Source organism: Erpetoichthys calabaricus, chromosome 10 (assembly GCF_900747795.2).
Source record: "Erpetoichthys calabaricus chromosome 10, fErpCal1.3, whole genome shotgun sequence".
Lineage (NCBI taxonomy): Eukaryota > Metazoa > Chordata > Cladistia > Polypteriformes > Polypteridae > Erpetoichthys > Erpetoichthys calabaricus.
In genome coordinates this window covers 45,755,642-45,768,370 of record NC_041403.2, presented here as the reverse complement: position 1 = coordinate 45,768,370, position 12,729 = coordinate 45,755,642, and the positions used below count along the sequence as shown (strand labels likewise).

The 12,729-nt window shown below is 37.1% G+C and overlaps 1 protein-coding gene across 2 annotated transcripts in view; it reads left to right on the top strand.

Moving 5' to 3' along the window:
• Positions 1-12,729, top strand: part of LOC114658374 (dihydropyrimidine dehydrogenase [NADP(+)]-like) — a 1,245,381-nt gene that overhangs the window by 156,770 nt on the left and 1,075,882 nt on the right. For both annotated transcript variants that reach the window (XM_028810459.2, XM_051933021.1), the window contains one exon: positions 1,208-1,318. In XM_028810459.2, coding sequence (XP_028666292.2) covers positions 1,208-1,318 — 111 coding nt within the window. Of the gene's footprint in view, positions 1-1,207; positions 1,319-12,729 lie in introns of those variants that run through there.

Genomic DNA, 12,729 nt, shown 5'->3' with positions numbered 1-12,729 from the left:
TCCAAAGAAGAGATTTAGTATGAAGTAATCACTGAAAAACAGAGAAACGTCCCGAAGGTCTGCAGTAGTTCTTTCTGCATTTTTAGTTAAGTGAGGATCTTGATCATTGCCTACCAGATTCATATGGATAACCTGTTTAAAATTACAATATAAAATAAATGTGATGCATATAAATGTTAACAATCAAGTTTATGTTTTCTAACTATACATTAAATAGGACACCCTTTTCAGATTGTATTATGGTGTGGGACTTAGAATTCCTCCAGCTAAACAAATACAATGATGTGCTAGCAATGTAGTTAGTTGTAACAATTGACTGTTCATTAAGCAATAATGTCCAATTAGCTGTTACACCATTTAACCTATTAGAGGATTACAAACTCTTGTGACTCAGAACTGTCTTTTAAATAAGAGAAAATTTTATTCCAATAGCGTCCAAACAGTGGATATTCCCAAAACATGTAATCTAGTAAATTCAGTGCCTGGTGGCATTGCTCATGATTAAGCTCTTTCTTGTGCACGGGGTGGGAAGGGGGCACATTGGTAAAACTGTTTGCTTAAGCACAGTAAAGAGACTAGGGTTCATGTCACAGCAATCTCTGTGTAGAGTTTGTATGTTCTTCCCCGTGTCTGCCTGGGGTTCCCCCAGTAGGCTCTGGTTTCCTCTCACAGTCCAAAGATCTGCGGGTTAAGTGAGTGTGCAGTGCTAAACTGGCCCTAGTTAGGTGTGTGGGTGGGTGGGTGTGCTTTGTGATGGACTGGGGCCTTATCTTGGGTTTGTTTCTGTCTTGTGCCCTGTGCTACCTGGGATAAGCTTCAGCACCCTTTGCACCCCTGGTCTGGATTAAGTGGGTTAGAGAATTACATGACATGACCTGGGAATGATTTGGGTATTTTGAGCTAAGGGACATGCATGCATGCATTGTTCAGGTGGTAGCATCAGTAAAGTGTTAATTTGGTAGCAGTCTCTGTAATTTCATAATGCAGGTAACGGTTCAAAGTTGAACTCTACTGTAAGCATTTCATAATTGTTTTGTGGTACTGCAAAGAACTTAACCTCCAGTCCAGACTTATTATGTACCCATTGGTGCTGCTTTCAAAGGCTTAAGCAACCCAGTAATGGGCAAAACTAATTCAGAAAATGACAGGATGCTTCTCAAGATTCTTTTCTAGTATATAAAATATATATTTTACTTTTTACTTTCAGAATATTTTGGCTTTGAACCCTCAAGTAAAGTCTCATGCTCTGCTGCGTTCAACAGCATCTGCAAAAATAGTTAAGAAGCACTGGAAAAGAAACACGGACAAAAGCTGTTCAGTAAGTATCTCCCTCACTTCCTCTCCAGTAGCCTTTAACTTGGAGAAACTTTTCTGTTCTCATTGGCAGCTTTACATGGATTGTTAAAGAATTGGAAATACGAGGGTCGTTCATAAAGTTTCCGCACTTTTGTATTTTCGTTGGAAAAGGTAATAATTGGTCATGTCTGAGAGTGTCATGTGACTAGTTCTGTCTGGCATGCTGGCTGCTCTTGCAGTTTAGTATAAGAGTTGTCACCCTGTGATAAAGATGGCTGCGAAACATATAAATTGTACCAAAGAGGAACGGCGTTCTGTCATACGCTTTTTGTGGGGAGAAGGTGTGCCGAGATCACAAATTCATCTCTGCAAGTGTGCTCAGTATGGGGATAAAATTCTCTCTCATAGAGTCGTCTATGAGTGGATTGAAATGTTCAAAAATGGCCGAACTAGTGTGACAGATGAAGAGCATTCTGGACATCCAGCTACAGCCACGACCACAAGGAATGAAGAAAGAACCGTGATGTGAAAGCAGCGGTGCATCAGTGGCTATGCGCTCAACCAAAAACATTTTTTGCTGATGGCATTAAAAAGTTGGTATGGCGCTTGGAAAATTGCATCACAAAGGAAGGTGACTGTAGAAAAGTGATGTCATTTGTTTTTGAGATTTTTAATAGTCAAAAAAAGTATGGAAACTTATTGAACGTCCCTTGTATATATAATAAAATACTTTATTTGTCCTTAGTACTAAAATGATAAAGTAAAATGTGTGTACCTTTAGTGATCCCTTTTCCTGGTTTTTCAGAAGAGCTCTGCAGTGCAACACATACTTCCCAGCTACTAATTAATTCAGTTCCAGCTAACACAGAGACTTCCAAGTATTAATTTTCTAGAATCATGCACAAAATAAAACCTTTTCAAAATGAAGCTCTGTGTTTTATTAAACTGGTATGTACTTGGTTATAGGTCTTGGTTACATGTACTTGGTTACAGTCAAAACAGAAACAATAGACAAGAAGACAATGCTAAGTTCTACAGACTGCTCTCTAAACCTATGGGATGTTTGCTGTGGAATAAACTGCCCATTGTAATTTCTACTCTGTTGTTACATTGTTTTACAAAGTGGACATCCTGGGGTTCAACAAAAGAAATATTTTCCTTATTTCTGATTTGCTTTTGGTTAAAATAAAAGCTGAGAGTGCCTCATATAAACTAAAGTTTTGTGTTAAGCACCACAGAGCCCATTTCACCTTAAGCATGTGTGCGTGTCTAATAAGTTTACACGCTTGTGAGTGGTTGATAGTGTAGTTAGGACACAGGGTAGATGCTTAACAGGGTAAGGCTGGATTTCAGTTGAGACACCCACTCTGTTAATTGGAAAACTCTCATAACTGTCATTTAGAACATATAACAACTGAGGTACTCTGTAACAAAAAGTTCACAAATCTGCTTAATCCGTAAGAATCTGGAGATGGTTCTACATTCAGGGTTGCAGGAGGGCAGAGCCTGGCCTGGTAACATTGGAGATCAGGCAGGAAACATTTTAGGGACGCAGTCCATCACAAGGCCCACTTCTGCAGACAGCCAGACTACATGAGGAATAGAGCTGAATTAGAAGTTAATCTATGTGAATATCTTTGGGAATATAAGACCAATGGGGAAAACGTGCATACCCACACAGACAACGACTTATATCTGCTCACAGACTGAGTTTGAGAGTGAATTAGGAGAAAGATGAGTAAACAGGAAAATGGACAGAACTGGGAGATCAAAAAGCATAAGTGACAAAGCCATAGTAAGAAACAAAAAGTGTTGTCAGAAATTCAAGAGCAAAAATTCAGAAGCAGAAAATTTTAGAACAGAAGCATGTTTTTGAAAGAGTGATTTGAAAAAGGGTTTTGAATCTGCAACTCAGATAAGGGAGTGAAATCCTTAATTAACTTTTTATCCTGTTTATTGTCATCAAATGGTTACAACCTCTGAGGACACACTGCTAGCAACACATGAAGCATTCTTAACGACGAGAACCATAAATGCTGCTGATGATTAAAAAAAAGAAAATGGCAGATGAAACGATCCAGTAAATCGGATTAATCTTGAGTGGAAGTGAGGGAAATTTCAAAAGTAGACGTTAAACTCATATTCAGTATCCATAAAAAAACCCTTACATGAGTGTTAGATCTCAGGAGTCCATGGAGAAATATAAAAATATTTATACAAAATAGAAGCTAAAACCCTAATGACGACTGGGTTTGGTAATCAAACCCAGAACAGTAGGTTCTTTGATGCATCAGCACTAGCCAGTACTCTACAATAAAACCCTAATCTGCATTCCTTTCTCTTTTATACGTTATCAAAAAGAAATTCTTGCGTGCTGAATGTCTCACAAGTTCCATGTTACTGCTACCACCCTCCCAGGGAGTGAATATTTGGGCAACTCTAAGTGTCAACGTCACTAAAAGTGCTGCCATTTAATTTATTTTCATTTGCCATAAAAGTTAAAACTGGCTGTGATAAATGGCACCTCCTGGAGGATTGTAGATTTTGCCCATTCCAAAATTCTTGAAATCCGGACTATAATTAAATTATAATTTTAATAGGAACTTGCACATCTGCAGATGAAACAATACTATGGAGTGAATACAGGAACTAGTGGATCAAAAGCATAATTTTTTTTTGGTATAACTTCCTTTGTAATAAAGCAATGAAACATGAATAAACATAATACAAAAGGCAATGAAAAACGAAAGGACATGCAAAAAAGATATTTTACTGTTTTATCTAAAGATGAAATAAATCTTTTGGATGTTCATAAAGGTTGCTTTGGTCAATTTCCCTTTTGGGATGCTAAGGAAAGCAAAAAAGAGATAAGAGTCTGTGTGAATGTCCTTGATAATTGCTGCGTCTCTAGGGCTGGCTACACCATCCACTTGTCATTGTGTCTTCACTTAGCTGTGATTTCTTGTGAATAAGAAAGTGGCACCAAGCTGCTTGGGAATAGACGAGAACAGACAAAAACACAGGAGTTAATCCCACAGGTCAGAAAAGGGATTAACAAGAAATGGGCAAGAAGTTTAAAATTACATGATGTAAAATAAATGTGATAGATATATATAAATGTTAACAAATATATATATATAAATGTTAACAAATAACACACTATAAGGACATTTTTCTTTATTTCTTTTTATACAAGCAGTTTTTAATTAAACTGTATTTATGCTTAATATTACAACCATTTATTAAATATTCCTGGCAACTCATTCAGCCAACATTTTTCAATTTATTAAGGATTCAAAATAGAAACAATTTTTATCATAAAGTACACACACAACCACACACACACATATGTATATTAAGTACCAATATAGATAAACATAAATCTGTCCAATCATCCGTACATTCTCTGGATCCGCTTTTGCCATCACAGTCAACCACTTAAGATGGCAGCATTGGGCATATGGCAGGAGCCAACACTCTGCAATCACAGGGCTCACACAATTCTAATTTAGAGTCACCAGTCAGCCTGCCCTGTGTGTCTCTGAGACGTTGAAGAAAACTGCAGTACCCCAAGAAACCCCCAGGGGACATGTTAGTAGACGGTATGGCATAGTGGTTACAGATTTGGACTGTGGGATCAAATCCCACTACTGACACTGTGCAACCATGAGCAAGTCATTTTACCTGCCTGTGCTATAGCTGGAAAAACAAAAGAAATCCATCCATCCATCCATTTTCCAACCCGCTGAATCCGAACCCAGGGTCACGGGGGTCTGCTGGAGCCAATCCCAGCCAACACAGGGCACAAGGCAGGGAACCAATCCAGGGCAGGGTGCCAACCCACCGCAGGACACACACAAACACACCCACACACCAAGCACACACTAGGGACAATTTAGAATCGCCAATCCACCTAACCTGCATGTCTGTGGACTGTGGGAGGAAACCGGAGCGCCCGGAGGAAACCCACGCAGACACGGGGAGAACATGCAAACTCCACGCAGGGAGGACCCGGGAAGCGAACCCGGGACCCCAGGTCTCCCAACTGCGAGGCAGCAGCGCTACCCACCACGCCACCGTGCCGCCCAACAAAAGAAATATAACCTATTATATCTCTCAGATTTTGTAAGTCCCTAAGATAAAGGCATCGGCCAAATAATAAAGTAATAATAAAGCAAGTTAAGGATATGTAATTTAATCCTTAAATTTACAACTCTGAATTTCTATATGTGGAAAAAATAAGTCTTATTTCTAGAAAGCAATAACAATATAACTTTTATTCAAGTAAAATATGCTGCTTTAATGACACAAAATCAAAGAAATAAACAGAAAGTGTGTTATAAATGTTGTGATGTGTAGAGGCAGGACAGAGTGTGTTTACTGATTATTTACATCATTTTGTTAGCTTATCACCAAACAATGTGTAATGGCATTTGCTTTTCCTTCTGTCATTTTCTTTGGTTTTAATTATATTCAATGGTTGTGTTGCATTTCATTTTTTCATGTTTCATTTGTACTTATTGAATAGCACACTAGATTTATAAGAGGATGTGTGCTTAATAAAAAAAAAAAAACTGAAATTGTTAGTGAAAGATATTACTGTATATTAAACAACGATTTTTTGTTCAAGAGACAGTGTATAAAAAAAAAAAAAAAAAAATACCGCTTCATTCATGGCAGAGTTATACATAGTGTGTATTTAGTAAGAGATCAATAGTTTATTATGTACTTTTTTTCATCAAACATACTGGAGCCAAGATTGACTTCATCCTTTGTGCCTGACAAGCGTTTATTCCTGACATGGAATCACATCCAAGGTCTCAAACAGAGCTGAAACATATATGATCTAACCAACTGATTTCAGGTTAGGACAGGTTGTGGAGCATGTACTGGTACAGTGCGTTGCTGCACCTACCGCACCACAAAACAGCTTGGGATCCTGGTTGGCAACCACTGTCAGACGTACGGTCCAGTCCCACCGCCATCTATTTCTATCTGCTGCAGCCAGGTGTTACGTGGGCATCCTCTTGACCTGATTCAGACACTTGGTTCCTCAACAATGATGATACTGTGAACTGGATCTCCCTTGGGGAATTGCGCAACGTGGTCATAGTGCTGTAACTGTCGCTCCATCAAAATGCAGGTAATGTGCCTAATTCGGGACTCCATGAGCAACCGTTCATTCGACAAAAAGTCAAAACAGCAGTACCCAAGGATTCTCCAAAGGGATGCACTCTAACAAAGTTGGCAGGTAAAGTGCAATTACAAACTTTACAAATTTATTATTACATAATATAGACATATAAAGGCATAGATTTGTTTAAAAACAAAATAAATCAAAGCACTTCCAAACTGATTAATGAAAATGGAACCTGACCTCCAAGCAGCATGCTTGTGAGGGGGTCCATGGTCAGATATAACACAAAGCCATAAAAAAGGTAAAACACACAGTCCTGGAAACCGACGTCAGCTGGCGATCCACATAGTCCTGGGTATTCTACAATAAAGTCTGCACTGGGTCATTTAATATCATGACAGAATCTTTTCATTGTTTAATTCCAAGGCCTCCAGTGCCTCAAATGTCTTTTCCTGGACAAGGAAATCCCTTGGAGGTATGGTATAACTTGTATTGTTATTCAAATGACTTACAACAGAGGTGTAGTATGCACAGCTATTCAACAGCTCTAATCAGGGAATTCTGGATTAAATATTGAGTCTTCAGTCTGAGACCAAAGGGACATCGCTTATGAAAGCCGGCAAATCATTCCAAAGCTTTGGGGAATATGAAACAATAGTACAGAATATCAATTTTTCATTGCTTGTTTATACAGAAAAATAGAAACCTTGACGTGAATGTCTAAGTACGTCAGGAGAAGGAGTTCTAAATATGGCAAAATGGGATGTGAGGCATCCAAACGACCCAGAAAATTAGGCCAGAACTTTCATTGGCCATCCAAGAAGAGACTCACTCTAGACCAGCTTGCCCCAGAAAAGAGTCTGCTGATTTTTTCCCTTGCTATTCCCAAAGTGGGGAAAACATACTTAACGATTAAAACTATAAAGAAATGTCCCAAAATGTATTCATGTTCTGTAAGGGAGGAGATTACTACAAACCCCTGGCTTATAGAAAGAAGCGTAACAATGAATCTCTATCTATCACTCCATCCATCCATCTTCCAAAACTGCTTTTTTTAGAGTTGTGGATAAGATGGAGCCTGTTCCAACAAAAAATAGGGCAAAAGCCAGGAATAATCTCTAGACAGGACGCAAGTTCATCACAAGGAGATCACACACATACACGCTAAGGCCAATTCAGCATCAGTGGTTCACCTAAACTTTGTTTCTGGACTGTGGGAGGAAACCAGACCACCCAGGGAAAACCCAAATGGACACAGAGAGAACATTAAAACTCCACCCAGGGACATGAACCTAGGACACCATGTTGCAAGGCAGCAGTGCTACTCTGTGTCACCATGCCACCCAAGAATCTTTATAAATGATGGATTTATTTAGAAAAATAGAGAAACAGAACAAAATGATCTGCAGTGCGCTATACAATAATTAATAATTGCTACTTAGTAAATGGAAACCAAAAGAATTGCAACAAATAATTACAAGGGTAGTAGGAGCAAGTAATATAAATGGCCTGAGTAGCAACGAGTACACTCGTGCTAAAATAATGAGCTTTCGGCCTTGATTTAAATTCATAGATGGATTGGGCTTCCCTAATATTGGTAGGCAGATCATTTCAGAGGTTAGGCGCCTCATGGCTGAAGGCTGTGCTAGTGTAGATTTATCCTTGGAATTTTGAACAGGTCTGTACACCCTTAAGTACACTGTAGGTATTAATACGTTATGTTTGTTGGTTTTTCATCTGAAACGTTTAGATGAAGAGAATAATTTCAAGATTGGCTCTAAACTTAATTGGAATCCAGCTATTTGATGTAAGAACCGGAGTTATGATTGCAGTATGTCTTAGTTCCAGTCATAATCTTTGTTACAGTATTTTGAATTAACTATATGGCAGTAAGAGAATACTTTGAACAGGTTGATCATAAAACATTCTATACATTGGCTATGCTTAGAACTAATGAACTAGCTTTTTAAAATTTTGTTAATTAAAAGATCACTTTAATTTTGTAATATTTCTAACTGAAAAAAATAGGTTTATGAAAAACAGTAATCAGAGAGAATTTATGGTTCGTATATTTGTAGACAATAATTATCATTCATCCTGTGTTTTACAGCAGTTTATTAATGATGGAACCAAAGATGTATTATTTAGTTTAAATGATTATAGAGCAGAGTGCCAGTAGAATACTAATGAAAGATAATAATGTGTTGGTAAATTACATCTCCTAGTGGCAACATATGAAGAGGAAATTGAATTAGTCTTAGCACTTAAAACTATGTTACCCCTTACGTATATGCAGACTGATTTTAGGAACCACTGCCCTTTAGACTTTAGGTGTTTGCACATCTTGTTCATTTGGTGCAATTTTTTCAAACTCGGGTGCGATGCCCCTGAAAGAACATACCGTTTGTACTTAGGTGTTGACCAAAACAACCAGACTGAGACCCTTCAGAAAGGGTAATCTCGGTGCAGTACCAAGCACACCCTGGAGTGGTTCACATGAGGTATGAATGTAATCTGATACGGGACAGATCTAACAAGAAGAAACACAGTGCATTATAGGTGAAATTGTGCATGTAGTGGTAGTCACACTAAAGATATGCTGTCGGTAACAAGTGAAAGTTAACATGAAACATTAAAAACAATTAGAAGATTAAAATAAATATGCATGAAAGTACAATTTGCATAAAACAACTCAAACAATTACCAGTCAATCAGAGCAAGCTGAGAACCTGATAACAAGCCCCTTGCGTGCATGATCAAAGACAAAAAAATATGTAAATTACACAGGTGGCAATAAACAAATCGCAATGCCCTGTGAAACTCAAGATCAAGCCCCCTAATCTTATACCAAGTCATGCGCCAATGACAAGGCATTCTCTCAATGTGATCACTTTTCGGGTATTATGTGGGTATAGAAGCACAGTGACTTTGGCACATGTAGTAAATGTTAATCAAACATTCCAAAATTGACATTATTAACAAATAGTTACATGGGTCACAATATTAATAAAGTTTGTCTAATCTAATCTAATATATTTAAATATGTGATTTGAGATAACCTATATTGAGTTTACATTCATATGGTGGCTACAAGAGACTAAACACGCAACATGACACAGTTAAGTGAAACTGACCTGTCATGTCTCCTGTCATAAACTGAAGCACCTCATTGTGTACCCCCAGCAAATATTGCCTTCTTTTATACGCTCAGCTTTTTGAAACTTGCCCTTTTGATACTATGCTTTGCAGCAGATAATTTTAAATTATTTTTCATTTAGTAAATAATATCCATTTTGGTCAAGAGCTGTGTTGGTTAAATAAATAATTATGGAAAATACAGCGGTGCACAAACACAACTATTGGTGATCTTAGGTAATATTTTTTCTCTGGAAAGTAGACCACGACACACCGACAGTATGTTTATTGATATGTTTAGTTTGCTTGAAATCTCTCGTTCTGTCGTCCATTTTAAATTTATTTAGATAGAAAGTAGAAGTTATGATATTAGGCTGTGCTACTAGACATGGAAATTGCCTGTTCAGGCTGTAATCTTATATAACAGAACACAAATAGCATTCTCATATCCTCTTTAATTTTATTCAGAGTCTTGGTGGAATGGTGCCTGTACTAATTTTATTTAAATAAATTAATACAATTTTTAAGAAATTCATAAAGTTCTTATTGTTGAATTCATACAGTCATTGTTGTTGTTTATTTTGGTTCAGGTCATATGGTTACTTGTTTTCCCAAGTTACATGAACACTGTAACTGCCATCATATTCCAAAGCTGGCAGAGTTGGCATTTGTAGTCAAACCCTTGGTGGTGACTCCTTGATGATTCCAGTGATGATTTCTTCGTATGAAACTTCTGTTGATTCATACATTGCCAAAAATGTTACTAGCTTGAACGATTTAGGGATCAAACAAATTCAGTTGAAATATAAATGTATTATCCTGAGAATTGATAGGAAACCAATTACAATTGGTACTTTATAGCAGGATTGTTCAATACTAAAGTTGCAAGTGGGTCTCTTAAACGTTCTGTGTAATCACAAGTTGTATCCCTTGGTTAATATTAGGTTACCCCAGTTAAAGAAGTGCAACCCTAAAATCAGTTATGTATCATAAGATGTTTTTTGGATCCCATTTTGTTTTAGTCATTGTTTATCCAGAATTAGTAGTTAGTAGTTACTTGTTGTGCACTCAAAATATTGCCTAATTTTTATTGAGAGTTCAAAGACATCTTTGATAAACAAAAGTCCTTAGAAGTCCAATCAAATAGGGAATATGACTCTTTTATTGAATGTTCTTGCCTGGGGCCCTGTTACCCAAGGGATAATTATATGCTGTATCTCCCCCCAAAGTCTGTAGCTTTTGAAAAGTATATTCAGGAGAACCAAAAAAGGTCTTATGAGACCAACCAGTAGTCTAGTCAGTGCTGGGTTGTTTTTTTGTGACGTAAAAGGATAGTAACTTCAACCCTGTATCGATTAAACTGAAATTCCACTAAACTTGTATTTGCAAAACTCGATCTACAGAGCAGCTGTAATTTGATTCATATAAAGCAAGGTGATGAATGGAAGACCACATTCAACACAACAACTGGCTAATACAGGTACAAGGTCATACCCTATGGTTTTGCAAGTGCACCTGCTACATCTCAAACCTGTGTTTAACATCAAAGACATTCTCAGTCTGCATTTTGGTTAACATCAAAGACATTCTCATTTTTTCTAATGATTTACAGTTTCAAATCATACTTTAGAGATTTCAAGATAAAAATTCAATAGGGCTTCAGTAATATTCTTAGGCTATACAATCTCCTGAATTGGTGTGAGTATAGATAAGGCTTAAGTAATCTTTGTACAGAATTAGAAATCTCTGGAGAACATTGAACAGGTTCAGTGTTTTGTAGGATTTGCAAGTTGTCACAAAAATTTTATTTCAGTCATTTCACCCTTCTTGTCTTTAACCAAATTAAGTAATGGCAAGTTTGTTTGAACAACCAAGGCCAATTTGTCTTTTGAATTATTAAAGAAATGTTTTGTTGCCAGGGATCATGACATTAGTGTGACTGTATATAAGCCAGTATCATGTTATTATCAGTGTTCAAGATTGTGGATTCATTTCTCAAAAGAATTTATCTAAAACTTCCCACCATTTCTGGACTCATATTGCTGGTTCTTCTGACTTGGATTTTTTATTCTCTACTAGGCTTTGTCTTACATTACTTTGTTCACCAGGTTTTCACCCTTGAAATATTTCATTTTTAACTTTATTTCCTAGTTCATCACCTGCAGCTTCTTAAAGCTGTCACATTCCTAATTAATGACAGCACTGTTATTGCTACTAATATTATGTGAAATAATTGTTTATTTTGAGCGATCACTATTTTTGATCTAATAATTAGGATTAGGGTTAAAGTCACTTTTTAAATAGAAATCTGAGCATATCTTTTTCTTACGAACTTTAATACTATCAGTACAGGCAGAAGAGTAAATCTGCAACTATGTTGATACCCATTTAGTCTTAAATTTAAAATTTTCTTATTTAGTACAGCATTTAGTATATTTGTATTCCCACAATTTTCTGAGTTTTCTTTTTTGTAGTAATAGATATTCTGACAATTTTCAGTCAGTCAGTCATTATCCAACCCACTATATCCTAACACAGGGTCACGGGGGTCTGGAGGAGCCAACCCCAGCCAGGAACAAATCCTGGGCAGGGCACCAGCCCACCGCGGTTCTGACAGTTTTAATTCTATGAAATGTGAATTACAGATAGTCAATGCAAGCGTTTATACGCTACCAAATTCCCCAGTAACTTGTGGCATCACTTGCAAAGTGTGAATATCTACCTTCAAATAAAATGCTTGAAGATCATCATCCTTTACCTTTGTTAGAAATTTTATAAAGGTGTGGGTTATGAATTATGTATTAATTTACATTGCACATATAATGGAAAACCCCCTCGTGTGTGTTGAGATTGCTGGCTCAGATTTTACTCTTATTTATTTCTAAATATTGTGTAAATCAGTCAAGTGATGATGACCACGCATGCAAGTTCAGATGACACCGTATTAGAGTATCTGTTCCTTCTGCATGGTAATTTGTGTCTGTGCGAGGTCATTGTCGATTAGCTGCTTGAAAAATGCTTTTAAAAACAATTAAGCAAGCAAATGCCTAACAAGCGAGCCTGACGGGATTAATTAGGTTAGATGCCAGTTAACATTACCTCTTTAGGATAACAGTCTTCTCAGCTATTTCTTGAAATTAAGCAAAGCGTCTGCCTGTGCT